The 15,274-nt window shown below is 48.0% G+C and overlaps 1 protein-coding gene across 3 annotated transcripts in view; it reads left to right on the top strand.

Annotated features, from left to right (window-relative positions):
- Positions 1–15,274, top strand: part of DPCD (deleted in primary ciliary dyskinesia homolog (mouse)) — a 19,058-nt gene extending 3,784 nt beyond the window's left edge. For 2 of the 3 annotated variants that reach the window (XM_003409166.4, XM_023546804.2), the window contains exons 2-6: positions 361–441; positions 6,380–6,504; positions 6,857–6,990; positions 13,513–13,615; positions 14,061–15,274. In XM_003409166.4, the coding sequence (XP_003409214.1) occupies positions 361–441; positions 6,380–6,504; positions 6,857–6,990; positions 13,513–13,615; positions 14,061–14,165 (548 nt within the window). In that variant the 3' untranslated portion in view covers positions 14,166–15,274. The remainder of the gene's footprint in view (positions 1–360; positions 442–6,379; positions 6,505–6,856; positions 6,991–13,512; positions 13,616–14,060) is intronic. The other variant, XM_023546805.2, reaches the window with a different exon arrangement.

Here is a 15,274-nt window from a genome sequence, read left to right as displayed (position 1 = left end):
GGACAACTTACCAGTAGAAGTGACATTTGAGCTGTATTTTGAAGGGCAAGGAGGAGTTCAACAGACGGGAAGAACTATGGACTTTTGCTGGTAGAACAAATAGTAGGGCAAAGACACCTCCGGAGAAAGCTTCTGAAAGGAAGTCAGCCCTAGAGCATGTCTTTTTTTTTTAACCAGTTCTTCCTAGGGCAAGTCTTAAAGTAAATGGTCAATGATTGTTGGCAAGGAATTTTTCGAAGACTCTGGGAGGGTTTCTCAAAACACCCAGTGCTGTTGCTGTTTACTCCGTAGACCCCTTGGTCTGTAAGAGGCAAGACAAGAGGAGGCTTTGGGGTAAGGCAATCTCCGCTTTGTGCACAGGGAGAAGGAAGGTGCACTATTTGTTCCCAGACGGGAAGGAAATGGCCGAAGAATATGATGAAAAGACAAGCGAGCTACTTGGTAAGTGACAGAGGCTCCCAGCGGGCCCTTAGGAATGATTGGGGCTGACCTAAGCACAGGTGAACACCCTTAGCCTTAGGCTTAAGGGAGGATCCCAGCACCAAATGTGGAAGCTAGGGGAGAGACGGAGGCCTTCCAGGCAACATTGTTCCTGAGAATAATTTGAGGACAGGGCTGGACACCGGAAGATGGAGACCTGGAGTTGGAGTCCTTCTTTTGACTGGTAAACCCACCCCCACCCCCAGCCATTTGAGAGCGTAACACTAAGGTGGGAAGGGGAAAAAAACTTTACAGAGGAGGTGGTATTGGAACTGAGCCGTGTAGACTGGTGGTTGTGAGGACAGGCTTTCACTGTCTTTTTTTTTTTTTTTTGCTTGTTTTTTTGAAACCACGCCAGGAGCAAGTATCAGTGGCTACAGAATCTGACCTTGGTAAAGGGTAAGGTCTGCCTCAGAGGCAGCAAGAATGGGGGCACTATTAAATAGGGCCCTCATCTTGGGATGTCAGAATCAAAGGGAATAGGGGGTAGAAACAGTGATTTTGCAATGTTGTTGTTTTCATTCCTGCAGCTCTCTTCCTCTAAGAATAGCCTCATGAATAGGAGTTCCAGCTCAGATTTGTGGAAGTGATTTGATTTGTCCATTCTCTGTTTCCAGGCATGCACATCAACATTAACTGACTTCCCAGAGCTGGGTGCCTGGCTACTTGACCCAGGCCTAAGGCTGTCAGCAGTGGGAATTGGTCTCTTTATTAAGTTCCACCTGAAATGCTAAGACCAATGATGGAGCCATGGGCTGGGTTATTTTCTTGTCATTGTTCTTGACTTTAATTTCTTCCTGGGCCTGATCGACAGGTAGTATTGGCGAGGGAATTTCTTTTTCCCTTTTTCTGACAGCTCATAAATGTCTAGAACCGACAACACGGATTACACTGGTTTGCATTCTCTTAGTCTCCAGTCTTAACACGTGTGTCCTGCGCATGTTCAGTCACAGAGTGAAGTGTTGATCCCTCCTTATTATGAGCTGCTTGGGCTCCAGTCCCAATTGGTTTAGTCTGGTGCTATTAAAAATCTTGATGTGTTTAGCATATGACACTGATTTGGTGGAAACCAATACAGTAGTAATATCCTCACAATGCATTGTAATTTATAGTGCTCCCAGGGGGTGACAGCCTTGGAATGCCTAACTGGGGAGAACTTATGAAAGCAGAGGTCACGTGGGCTAACCACCACCGTAACCAGGGCAGAGACTAGCGTCAGCCCTCTCCCCAGCCCCCAGCATCACCTCTTTTCTCTACACAGAGCAAATAAAACACTACAGCTGCTGTGGCTGTAAAAACAAACAAACAAATAAAACCCAAGCCTCTTTGTTGTGCTTGGACATGAAATTAAATGAAAAACAAGTCCAGGTTCCTTCATCTGTAGTGCTTTGTGCCCCACCGTCCCACGTTAACCTGTCACTTTTTTTGGTAGGTTGGGGAGGGACCATGACCTCCAAAATCCTTTTTCTTAAAAGCAGAAATGGAGGTTCATAGGAAAAGATTATTTGGCTAAAGTTTACCTAATAATAATATTAATACCATAATTTTTATTGAGCACCATGCTAAGTGCTTTATGTGAATTATTTAATCATCTTCATTATAGCCCTATGAGGTAGGCACTTCTATCCCCATTTTACAGTTGGAGGAAACAACTGAAGCTCAAAGAGGTTCAGAATCACGGAGCTGGTTAGTTTCTGAGTAGGATTTAAGCCTAGGTCTGTCTGATTAAGAGTTCTTCTTTTAATTCACAACAATATACCTTTGGGAGCTGAGAATACTTAAATCCAGTTTTCTTCTTGTTAAATTTTACACTCCCCAGGATGACCTAAGTGGGGCTGATTGGGACAGGGCAGAGACGGGCAGCTGAGGAATACCCTACCCACACCACTGGGCTACAGCCTTAGAGCAGCCAAGCCTTTTCCTGCCCATCACCAACCAGTGCTCCCCCTGCCCCAGGTGCCCTTGCAAGGTACTGTTCGTTGCTAATCTTTACGTGTAATAATCCCAGGCCTGAGATGGCTTTTGGTCATGCAGTCTGTGAAGTAAAAAATAGAGATCATGGAGTTTTGTGGCAGTAAATGGAAATAGTGTCCATTTTTCCAGCTGATTATACAAACTTGATAATTGGCCAACTGGTTTTCTGTTCGAAAAACCCACAAAGTAATTTACGGAGGAGGAATTGCTGATAGGTGCACATCTGTCCAGGACAGAGTTATTCCAGTTGATGTTAGTGTCATATTTTTTTTTCTATCCTCTTAATACTATTCATTCCCACCCCCCACAATGAATGCTGTATGTATTCATAGAGGGAAAAACTGAAGGGCCTCCCAACAATGATCGGAACATCAAACCAGCCCAAGGAGAGCACAGCATGTCCACGGGGGCAGAGGCTGAAGGGCAGGCCATCCCCCAGCGATTACACTCGGATTACCAGCCTAATCTGCTTTGGTATTTGACCGCCAGCCTAACCACCCCAGGCTGCAGTTGGAGGATATTGAGCACTTTCATCCCCAAGCACTTCACCGGCTTTATAAATGACCCACTCGACTCCCTTCAGCCTCCTCAGGGATGGGACATGGCAGCTGTTTAATAGCCACATAGCAATGTTGCAGTGTTTTAGGGCAGAAAAGAAGAATCCTGCATCTAGTCTAAGCTGCAGGGAGTATTTAGGAAAGGGGAATGTAATTATCCATGTTGGAAGTGGGCCAGGGCTTGGAGCTTTGGGGAAAGAGGCCTTTAGGACCTCCAATTTCCAGCCCACCTGAAAGATGAGGCCTCCTTTCAGCAGTAGGGGACATCAGCCTGCTTCCTGCTGACTTAGTAAAAAGCCCCCAGGCGCTGCCTCCTTCATATAGTCCCTGGCAGACCCTTTACAGGTTCATTGAAAGTCTCCTTTCCAAGGACTGGCCTTGGCTTAGCCAGGAAGAGATGACAGCGTCCTGGGGAGCTGCCTTGCACACACCAGTTTGGGTTTAACGTATAATCAAATCAGAGTGACAGCAGGTGGAAGCAGTCTTCTGTTGCTGCAGGAGCTGTCCTTGAGTTCAGGAACAAAGATGAGGACAAGAAAGACAAGCAAAGAGAAAGTATGTGTTTACATGGGGGTGTTCAAGTCCATGTGTGTGAGAGAAAGAACAAGGACTTCACCAAAATATTTCTTGGATCTTATCTCTTAAAGGAACGGGCAGGGAGACTTTCTTCTGCATCCTAACAAAGGATTTTATTCCCAAGGTTTCTTCTTTCTTTTTTTTTTTTTTTTAAAGGTGAAGCAGTCAAGGGTACCAAATTCCTGTGACCTGGGTGACTTTTGAGGTCTGAAGTAAGCAAACCAGTAGCTGACTTTCTTCCTCCTTTGAGTACAAGTTGGGAAGGTTTCTCTGGAAAATTCAACACTTCTTGGAGTAAAAGAGTGGACAAGAAATCCTGGGGTCAGACTTGACTCTTGAGGCCACACTGGTCTTTGCTTTAGGACTTATAATTTACCAAGGCCCAGTATTACAGGAACAGGTCTTTTATTCAGCCCCAAATGGTTAGCTATTCCACATATTTACTTTTCAGATAATCAGAGTTTCTTCTTTAAAGACCAAAATATATGTAAGAAATAGAATGGCTTTTTTAAAATTATAGGAACCTTTCTAAATATTGTACAGTATATGCTTATTAAACATTTAGAGAATATAATTTAGCCTTTTGTTAATGACTCAGAATCTGGACTTGGAGTTAGGAGACTTGAACTTTAGCTGTAGCTTTTGCAAGTTGATTTCTCTGAGCCTTAGTAATTCTTCATACCCTGTCCCCTGGAGAGTGGTGGCAAGGGTCGAAGGAGAGCAGGCAGGGAAGAAATACTGTTTGTCCTCTGAAAAATACGGACGCTGGACTAGATGCTTTCTAGAGGGATTTCCATCTTTAAAATCTGTGATGACTGTGTTCTGTTATCTAGTGATAACATTGGGTCTAGAAGATACATGCTTCGCCTTGCACTAAATAGTCCCAAGTGCCAGGTAGGTCTGATACTGCCCTTCAATGTGAACTGTCCCCACATGCTGTTGTCAGTATGCATTATTGTGCACAGAGCATTTTCTACATTGTTGGAGTGAGAATTTGGGAGTGATCTTTCCTATACCAGAGAGTGAGGTACATGGATCTTGTCACCATAAGCTACTGCTCAGAGGCATTTGTCACTTCTGAGTTTGCGGCTCTGACAGAGGCCCCCAGAGGGCTGGCTTCTAGTTACGTGAGGTATTACGTGAATAGATTTGGATATACTCCTGGTCACAGTCCATTCACTTAAGATAGCAGAAGTATTTGTAGGAAAGAAAAAAAAAGTTGCCTGTAAAGCATATTTCCAAGTCTTACTCTTCCTTATTAATTTTCATTATAAACTTGGAAATGTGTTTCTAGGGAGAGTTTTGGCCCTAAGACGTAATAAAATCACACTGCAGAATGCAGCAGACCTTATAAAAGCACATATTCAAGGGGAAATTCTAATTTTACAGCATACTGTTGTGTTCAGCTTGTGTGCCTTACTGATAGCAGCGAGGGTGTTTTGGTTTGGCACAGCTGCTCAAAAGGTCTCAAGGAACACCATCAGCTTGCCTGGATACTGAGGATCAGACAGTAGCCATCACACCCCAGTCCCAAAAAAGGAACAAACAGAAACTACCGAGCAGAATACCATGCCTCTTTGAGTTGTTTAACTCCTTCTAACAGCTCCAGGAGGGCCGCCAGCCTGTAGTACCGATCAGCTGCCCAGGCTGGAGGAGACCCTGAGGCAGCAGCCATGGTGATTCCAAATGCAGCAGGAAGGGAAAGCAACCTAGAGGGTACAGCTAGGGGCCAGGGACATCCCCTGCATTGATGGTGGCCTGCACTGGTAACACCAGTCACCACAGCATCGCTGAGCGGGGTTCCTGAAAATCCCAGTAGGAGTTTTCAGGTGATGTCCATTGAACTAGTCTCTTGATTTATAATTTTCGTAATGTATGTACCTTACTTTAAAAAAAAAAAAAAGGTTGGCATCTCCTGGCTGGAGGGGAGATGAGAGGGTAGAGAGGGTTAGAAGCTGGTGAAATGGACAGGAAATGGACAGAGCGTGGAGGGAGAGAGCGGGCTGTCTTATTAGGGGGAGAGCAATTGGGAGTATGTAGCAAGGCGTATGTAAGTTTTTGTGTGAGAGACTGACTTGATTTGTAAACTTTCACTTAAAGCACAATAAAAATATAAAACCTTATGCGGACAGCTGACTTGTAAAACAGGTGAAATGGAGATTAATATTCGCACAGTAAAAGTACAAGGTCCACTTTACAAAAATGTTTACATTAGAACTTCTAGAAATGATGTATTTAAAATAGGGTTTAAATACAGAGATTTGACTGTTGTGTTAAGCCCACTATACCTGAAATGAGTGAGTTTCTGTATTTATTTAAACTTTCTGAATCATTTTTTTTTTTCTGAATCATCAGACAAACCTGCCCAGTAGCTTTACCCTCTTAACTTATTTTTCTTTTGTATGTTTTTTAGAGGCGGAAAAATCCATCTCAACTCCCACTTTTTGGGATCTGAATTTTCCTACCTACCAGTAATCACCTTTTTCCTAACCCTTGCACCTTCCCATTGCTTGAAGCCACACCTGGGTGCTCTTGACTCCTCTTAGAGCTTTGTTCCAGTTCCTTTTGTCTGAGTACCCATGCTGTGTGCTGTGCAGGTTGTCCAATACTGAAATGCTCTACTGAGATTTTAGAGGTTGGGAGGTCCCAGCTCAGCTGGGCAAAGCCCATGGAAAGACCTGTACATCCCACTTTTATCCTGTTCTAGTTATCCAGTGTGATGTCAGTGATTCAGCAGAAAAGAGCAGGGCCCCTTCTTTCCCCATAATCCCATTGCTTCCTTCTCTCCCCAGTGAGAAAGTGGCGTGTGAAAAGTACCCTCGGAGCCTTGGGCCAGTGGCAGATTGAAGTGGGTGATCCAGCACCCCCAGGAGCAGGAAGCCTGGGGTCAGAACTCCTCAAGGAAAGCAATGCCAATGTATGTCTATTTGTCCAGGTGCTCTGGGTGGAGGGTGGAGGGGGGGTGGTCAGGGTGGGCTGCTGGCCCTTGAAGATAGGGACCATGTCTTGTTCACCTCCTCATCTCCACTGTGCCCCCTGGACACACGGCTCTATGAATGTTTGCTGAATGAATACCCAGAGTTTGGTCTGGTCATCCCAGGTCCAGGGCTTCAGGCCTGCAATGTCACAGCAGTAGCAGCATTGGAGGGGGGTGCTGTGGAGAAGAACTGAGGCCCATTGGACCGCTGAGTGGAATTCCAAGGAGAGTAGGAGGTGTCCCTTCCTGCCTCTCCCAAGAATAGTTCTTGAGTTAAATTTGCCTTCTGCAGCCCATATTCATGCGCAAGGACACCAAGATGAGTTTTCAGTGGCGGATTCGAAACCTCCCCTACCCTAAGGATGTCTATAGTGTCTGTGTAGACCAGAAGGAGCGCTGCCTTGTTATCAGAACTACCAACAAAAAGTGAGTAGCATAGTGGGTACCTGTCTGAGTATGAGCAGACGGGGGGACAGGGTGGAGGTGGTCTGGGGTTAAGTCTCAGGTTGCTCCCTACCCAAGAGGGCAGATCTCCCCAGCTCTGAGGAGGGAAGGAAGGCTGAACTAAAACCCCAGTGGGCACTGAAAGCTTGAAGAGATTTTTCTTATTCCCCTCTCCAGGACCAGTTTGAATAATGTCATCAGCTCCATCAGGGTGAGGGATTACCACTTGAATGAGTATCTGGTACAGTACCTGGCACATACTGGGGTCCAGTAGTATCTGTTCAGTGACCAAGACGATGAGGGAACCACATGGCCATTAAGTTGTGATCTTAGGTGGTTCTTCTGTAAGGCTGTTGTGACCTTGATATCCTGCAGTCATAGTGCAGGTGGGCTGATGACACCGCTCTTAGAGCTGGCAGACAGCATACCTCTCCTAGGTGGTAGTTTAAAGTGTTAGCCCGGGACACAGTAAACCAGGTCCCTCCCTGCACTGAGGCGCAATGAGCAGATCCTTAGGCCTCTTAGGAGTGTCTTCCATTATGTTTCAAAAGGGGTACTCAACTTCCTTTTGCTCCTCTTCCGGTGGTCCACTAGCAGGTGTGGCAGGAGAGGCAAAAATGTGGGGATTGAGGCAATAGAAGGTGGCTGATAAGGATGATCCTGGTAGGATTGTTCCTGGGCTGACCATCTTGGGAATGCATTGACCCCGTTTGGGTTTCCAGAGCTCTGACTGATCACGGGAGAAGGCAGAGCCCTGTTCGAGGCCTGAAGAGAACAGCCCTGAAACAAATCAGCCTTGTCCTGTACCAGAAGGATTATAGCACAGGGCCACCTCCCATGAAGATCTGGGGCACTGAGCTGGGAGTTTTTATGTTACCTGTCCAGAGCTGCGAAGCCACTCTCTGTGCACCGTGGGTGCTAAGCCTAGTCCAGAGTTGCCCCCACTCCACCACTAGTTTATATGCATCAGGAAGAGCAGCGCCTTGCCCTGTCTTCTAAGCTGTGTGGCACCAGCTTCCTCCCCCATCTTCCTCAGGGCCATGAGGCCCACAGGGAAGTAGCATGGCTCCCAAGCTTCCCAAACACAGCCCTGAGTCCTCCCTTCCTCCCCTGACCTCCACACCCCATCATTTTGGCAGGGTTAAGGGGACAGGGGAAGGGGTGGAGATGAATGAATTAATTTCAGGGTTATTGCTGTACATGCAACCAGCAGCCCCTGCAGTGGGCCTTGTCAATAAATATAAAGTCATAATAATAAGGGTTTGCGTTTATAAAGCACTTTGAAGCCCTCAGATAAAAGGCAGTTTATTCCCGTTATTGTTCTCATCATTAACAGGAGTCAGTGCCTGAAAGTGGAATTTAGCAGTTTCAGACAACAGAGAAATTGCCTTCAGGAAAACAAACTCCATGCTTCAGCAAGCATTCCCTGGCGTAAGAGGCTCTGGGTCCAAACTGGGAACAAAAGTGCTTCTGATAGCGCTTGAATCTGCAGCCCAGCAGTTTGTGGAGCTGGCTGCTGCCTCCCTTTTGTCCCCCAGAGGTCACTGTCGAATACAGACATCAGGCCGAAATGTGATTACCAGGGAGTGAGAGGAGAGAGGCTAGCTCGCTCACCAGAAAATTCATTTGTGGTTAGATCCTCTGGGTCCCATCTCATGCACGTATGCAGCCATAGGTGGCGCTGTTGGCCAGGAGCTCCATGGCTCAAGGCCCACTCTAGCGCCTAGGGTGGGGGAAACAATTTTGAAATGATGGGTGAGGCTGGGTGGGATAGGAGTGGTTTCCTGGGAAGGGCAGGGCTGGTGACTGAAGAGCAAAGTCCCCATTTTGGAGCCCCCCTGAGCTCTGGTACAGCATCCCAGGCTGGCTCAGCCCAGCCCTCCTCCAGTTCCTCTGCTGGGAAGTAGGTTAGAGAGACTGTGAAACCCGTAACTGGCTCCTTCCTGAACCTCTTGGCATTTTCATCTTCTGCCTGGAGTACTGTATTCTCCACCTTTACTACCACTAAACAAAACTTAATAGCTATTTGAGTAGTTAATTTTTTGAGGGTACTTTTAAAATCTGTTCTCTGATCTTCATACCATCTGGAGGAGGGGAGGGTACATATTTTTATTCTCGTGTTACATATTAATGTATCTACGAAGGCAGCGTGATGAACTGACCCACTGAAGGGAATGTTAGTGACAGTCTCTCTCGGTGCCCAGGCACGTGCAGTTTCCACTACACAGTGGCATTTCTGTCTTATTTGACCTCTTTCTTTACCTGGAGGTTCCATGCCTGCCCCAGGTCTAATATCCTGGACTGTGGTTACCAACCAAAGCCAGGGTTCCTTTGTCCATACATACGTTGCCCCTGAAGAACCAATTGGCCACTTTTCTTGAAGGAATGGATTCTAGTGTATTGTGTCCTAAGTGAGGGATGGATCAAAGAAGGAAGAAAGTGTGTTTCCAAGATCTATCTGCTCCTGATAAGAGCATTTGTGCAGAAAGGTTCTTAACCTCAGTCCAGAAGTTGGCAGCTGTAAGTGGAATGAGCCAAAGTGGAGTGGCAAGATGTTGGGTTAAATCTGGCCTCTGCCTCTTATTAGCCGTATTATTTTGGGCAAGGTTTCCTCATCTACCACAGGAGAATATTCAAACCTACCTCATAGATTGTTTGGGGAATTTAATTAAATCATATATATACAAACACTGAGCACAGTGGCTGGCCTGAAGCAGGTCCTCAACAATTCTTTGGAAATCTGAATCTGAGGAGAGCTTGGCTGATAAAATATTGGTGCTGCTAACACTGTGGGAGGTGTTAATAGGCATGGTTAGGAAAAAGGATTCTGTGGTCAAGTAAGTTTAGGGAACTCTGGATTAAATAGGTTTCTCTTTGGCAGGGCTTCTGGGAGCCTTTAGTATGTACATGGGCACGCTGACTCTCTAGGAGGGCTGCTGCAGGCAGGGGTGACCGCAGTTTGGCCAGAGCCTTGATGGTAAGGAAGAAGGAAGATTTGCCTGCTGATTTTCTCAGGCCCTGACGGGTCGAGGACGTCTCTGGACAGCTCTGGCTGTGCAGGTTGTGCGGTGTGAAGGATGACTGTCCACAGCAGCTTTGCTTCTACTTTCAGCCTCTTTTCCAGGGTCTCTCTCACTCTGCACCTAGCCTCTCATGCCCCTTCTCAGTTCACTGAAGGGGAAAGGCTGGGATCAGGGAGGGGATTCAGTAGGAAGAGAGTGATAGGATACAGTAGGTCATTTCTGTAATCACCAAAATGAAGGAGCTGCCCTTTGGCACAGGGAAGAGGGAGGGACAGAGGTGGCCTGTTCCAGGCCTTTTCACAATGATTTAAAGTTCATCTAGCACACCTTCTTTACTTGAGGAAGAAATCTGGAAGAAGAAACTGAGGCACAGATATTAAATGGCCTGCCCAGGATGACAGGGCAGGGCCAGGAAGCCTACTGTGAACCTTTGCTTGCATATAAGTCTTTTTTAAAGATTTTGGCATTCAGAAAGCCATTTATGTTGAGAGAGTGCTTAGGAGACCCGCAGGGTGGGGCGGGGGGGGGGGTCCCTGTGCCCAGGGATTCCCAGGAGAGACAGCCTGTTTGTTGCTGCCCTCCTCTTAGTCCATGAGCTCTAAAAGTCTCCCTGCCCACCCTTGGACAGATGCAGGAAATCTAGACCATGTGGCCTGTTACTTGGTAGTGAGAATGTGGAGAGATGGAGGGGTCAGGAGATTTGGGAGATTATTGCTTGCAACAGGGGCTTCTCCATATATCATCTTTGTAACTTGGGAAAGATACCTAACTTTTCTATGTCTCAGTTTCCTCTTCTGTAAAAAGGGATAATAGAAGTAATCAACCTGAGAGAATTATTTTGAGTATCAAATGTGTTTAGAACAGTGCCTGGTACAGAATAAGCATTCATATGCCATTTTTCATTGCATAGTAGAACCCGAGAATGGTGAAGGGAGATGGGAATGGGGGAGGAGGGAGCTGGGTGTCTGCAGGAAGCTAGGGAGCTGGGTGTCTGCAGGAAGCTAGGGAGCTGTCCCGCTTAAGCGGTTCACCTTTTAGCAGAAGCACAACAATGTTTACTAGGTTTGAGCCCCTCAGGAGCACAGGGATATGGATTTGTTTCTTCCTTATCCTTACATCTCCAGCTCAGGGCTCAAGGCCTGGGACATAGGTGATGCCTAATACATGTTTGCTGGCTGCCTGAGGCTGAGGATTCCAGCTTTCCCAGAAGCACAGTAGGTGTCTGGTATCCCTCTCTGGTCCATGTTGCTGATGAGAAGGTCTAGTGCAGTGCAGCTCCCCTCAGGTGCACTCCAAAGCCAGGAAATGGAGGAAAAAGGGGGAGGGCCAGCCGTTGCCTCTGAGGAGGGAAAGCAGATGTCCCATACTGCCTTGAACACTGCCTGTCAAAGAACCTCTGAGGAGAAGTCACTTCACCTCAACCAATAAACTAAATCCATTAGAACTGACTCTCAAAACAAAGCTGAGCTCTGGACCCTGCCTTTCCTCTGGCCTCACGAAAGGTGGTGGGAGTATGACAAGGAAGGGTAGAAGCTGTACACCTCAAGTTTCCTTTGATCCTGTCACTGGTTGGCGTTGAGGCCAAGCCCTGGGATTCTTTTTCCAGTCCCACTGCCCCAGCCTGGGGAATGTGGCTTGTCAGTGCCCCTCTGAGGTCGCACAGGTGTGTCCCTGTCCGTACCGCCCCCCCCGCCCCCCGCCCCCCGCCCCGCACGCACGCCTCGTAGGGAGAAAGGATGTTCCAGTGCTCAGGGCCTTACACAGGCCCCCATCTGCTCGGATGTGTGTCTAGGCTGCTTCTCTCGCCACCGTTCTACTTTTTGTGTATATTTGTGGGTAAGATGTTAACACTTCCTAACAAGCCTTTGTGTTCATCTAATCTCTGCTGTTTAACCTTTGACTCCCCCCATTATCAGTGTCTGCCACCTTTGCTGGCCGGAGCAGCCCCAGGAAGAACCTTCAGCCTGGGCTGGCTAGGAAGAGGCTGAGGCCGGCATTCCTTCGCCGGTCTACAGGCAGATGGATCACCTTTCCCTGGGGCAGAGCTTTGGAAAATAAAGCAAACTTGTGGTGCCATTAGGATACCCACCCTGCCCCCCCACTCCTTTTGAACTGTCAGCCTTTAAGTAAACATTCTTTTCCTGCCGTGGGTCCCAGCACCTTGGTGGGGGAGTGGCGAACCTGGGAGGAGAGGGGCCCTGCAGCTTCTGCTGAGCTGAGGGATTTGGGCAGGGAGAGCAGGGGGCAGAAGTGCTGCATTGATGTCAACTATCCGAGTCCCCAGGGCATCGGGGCTTTTGAAGTGGACTCAGAGTAGCGGACTCAGAGTAGCTGTCGCAAGGAGGACGAGGCCCCCTCTGAAGTATTAAAAGTCACATCCTTTCCAGGCCCCTCACTTGAGTTTGTTTGTACCTGCCTTCAGGTTGTTGCTTCCCAGCCCACACAACCACTGCAGCAGAAAGCCATGCTGTGCCCAGGTGACAGGCCTAGCAGCCACTGGCCAAGCTGTGGCCACACTTCCACCAAGAAAAATGGCAAGCGGGCTGTTGTCAGAGACGAGGAGGCTGTTCTTTGTGCTCTGGTGTAATAAGCACCAGGCTAGAAGCAAGAAACTTTAATCCTAAAGCCACTGACAACTGGCTATGTGAAACCAGGCAAGACATTTCACCTCTCTGAGCCAGAGTTTCTTCTTTGGTAAAAGGGGTCAAATTTCCTTCAAAACAAAGCCCAGTTACATACATTATGGGCCAGGTGTTGCTATCTGGGTATTAAAAGGGATCATTAATCTCTAGACTGGCACCTGTAGAGGCTAGGGTCTGGGTGTGGTGTGTGAAAAGCCGAGTAGGGTCTCGGGGCCGGCAAAGTAGTCCAGAACCCCAGAGCCAGCTTCTGTGGTGAGGCACGTGGTTTGTCCTCAGTGTGAGTCTTCCTTGTGGGTGTACTTTTCTCTTTGGCCTACAAGCAGAGTCAGGCTTAACAGGCCTTGAAAGACCCTAAGAGAGGAAAAGGTAGACCTTCAGTGAAAGTTCCACGTAAAAGGCAAATTCTAGGTCCCCAGCTTTGGGGGACAGCCCTAGGTGTCCTTATTCTGTCCCTTGTCAGAACCAGTGTTTCCATTTTCTGTGTGGTGTGCCCATAACGTTTGGGGTACAGAGGAGGCCCAGGTTACCTGAGCTATTTGTGTATTCTCCCTCTCTTTGGGAATCCCACCCTTAAGTCTCAGTTACTCTTACCCCTGATCTAATGAAGGAATAATGACTAGTTTGGCACTTCTTCTGTTAGACTGGCCGTAAGGCTTTTCATCCTTTCTTTCCAGGGCCACTAAGCTCTAAAATACCCGTGGTTCTAACTGTCTTCCCTTCTCTCAGGCTGTGTGGAAGGTGTGGGAGAACAGTGTAGAAGCTTGGCCACAGGTGGCCTGATGCCCAGCTATTAGGGTCACCTTATTGGGTGACCCCATGGACTTTTGGTGTTCCCACAGGTACTATAAGAAGTTCTCCATTCCTGACCTAGACAGATACCAGCTACCTCTGGACGATTCCTCCCTGAGCTTTGCTCATGCCAACTGCACCCTGATCATCTCCGTAAGATTCACCCAAACTTCTTGGCCACTGCATCAGGGAGTGTTTTCCTTTCCCTGTCCACTTTCCATCCCATAGGATTCCCCAATTCTGGCCTTAGGCCCTGGGGTGTAATTGTTAGATAATAGCCATCTCTAATTCAGAATGGAGAGAGCAGGGTGGGGGCTCAGGGAGGAGCCTGATATACAAATCACAGCTGGAAGAGGATAGAGGATGGTGGGAGTGGGATAGAAATCACAGGATCTGGGTTCTGGTTCAAGATCTGTTCCAACCCAGCCCTATGATCTTGACCAAATCATTCAACCTTGTAGGCCTCAATTTCATCATCTTCAAATATAGGGATTAGAAGGGGCTCTGTGTGTGTGTGTGTGTGTGTGTGTGTGTGTTTGTAGGGAGGGGAAGGAGTTTAGTAACTGATACGTCCACTACTTCCTGATTCCATCCATAGTACCAGAAGCCAAAGGAGGTCCTGGCAGCCGAGTCAGAGCTACAGAAGGAGTTGAAGAAGGTGAAGACGGCCCACAACAGCGATGGGGACTGCAAGACCCAGTAGTCAGTCCCTCAGCCTGCACCTCCAGGGTAGGCGTGTGTGAGGCACCTCCTATCAGGCTGTGAGACTTAAATGCTTATGCCTGGCCGGCATGAGGGCAGCCTCCTCTCTTCTAGGAGCTGTTGAGTCTCTGTAAGAACCAGATCCTGGGGCATTCCTAGCTTCTGGGGCACTCCTAGCCCCTGGGGCACTCCTAGCCCCTGGGCCATGGTCTATTTCCTGAGTAAAGTCATTCTGAGTTACTGCTGATGGACTGCCCTCTTGTCCACCTGTGTGTGCTGCCTGGCCCCTGGGCCCGCTGGCCTCCCCAGATAGGGTGTTGGTGATGACATCTCCTTCTCCTCCATCCTGGGCTAGAGCAGGGTCCTTCAACATAAAGCCTTCTACATAAAGGGGAAGAGGATGGGAGCATTCAGCCCCAACAGGGGCTGAGTGTCCCCAGACTCAGAGGAAGACTAGGCTGGAAAGGACTCTGGCAGAAGTGGCCCCGAAGTCTAAGACAGATGTGGGCAAGAGAGAAATTTTTAAAATGCAGAAACCTTGGAAACAGGCCTAAGATGTTAAGAGCATGGGTAAAAAGCTAGAATAAAGGTCATAGTATTACTAACGGGTGAGTGTGTTGAAGTGGGGTGGAGAAGGGTCACAACAGACAGCAGCTTAGCCCCCAGGCTTTCCAGAGAACTTCCATGTTCCTCTCTCCATACCCCCACAGGTGACACCCACCCCACCACCAGGGTCAGTGGGTGGTTTTCCTGAAGAAAAGAAACATTTGTTCTTTGGGTCACTGAGCCATGAGCCTGGTCTCATCCTTCTGCAGAAGATACAACCCCTAGTTTGAGTCTGCCATTCCTGCTCCCTGGGGCCTCCTAGGACTGCTTAGCCAGTTAGGAACCAGATCTGTGAACAATCAAGCTTTATTTTTACAAAAATGAAAACTGTAGCATGTCTCAACAGCTGGCCTGAGGTAGGTCTGGCTCAGCACTACTCAAAACTGCTGGGTTTCCTTTGTCCTTTCTTAGTTTCAAAGCAAAACCAGGCCATCGTGCACCAGGAATGAGCTCCAGCCCCCAAATCTTGATCAAGGGTGAGGTCTGATTGAGGAGGTGTCGGGG

Source organism: Loxodonta africana, chromosome 16, assembly GCF_030014295.1.
Source record: "Loxodonta africana isolate mLoxAfr1 chromosome 16, mLoxAfr1.hap2, whole genome shotgun sequence".
Lineage (NCBI taxonomy): Eukaryota > Metazoa > Chordata > Mammalia > Proboscidea > Elephantidae > Loxodonta > Loxodonta africana.
Note: the sequence above shows the minus strand (reverse complement) of the source record. Positions and strands in the feature narration are given on the sequence as shown.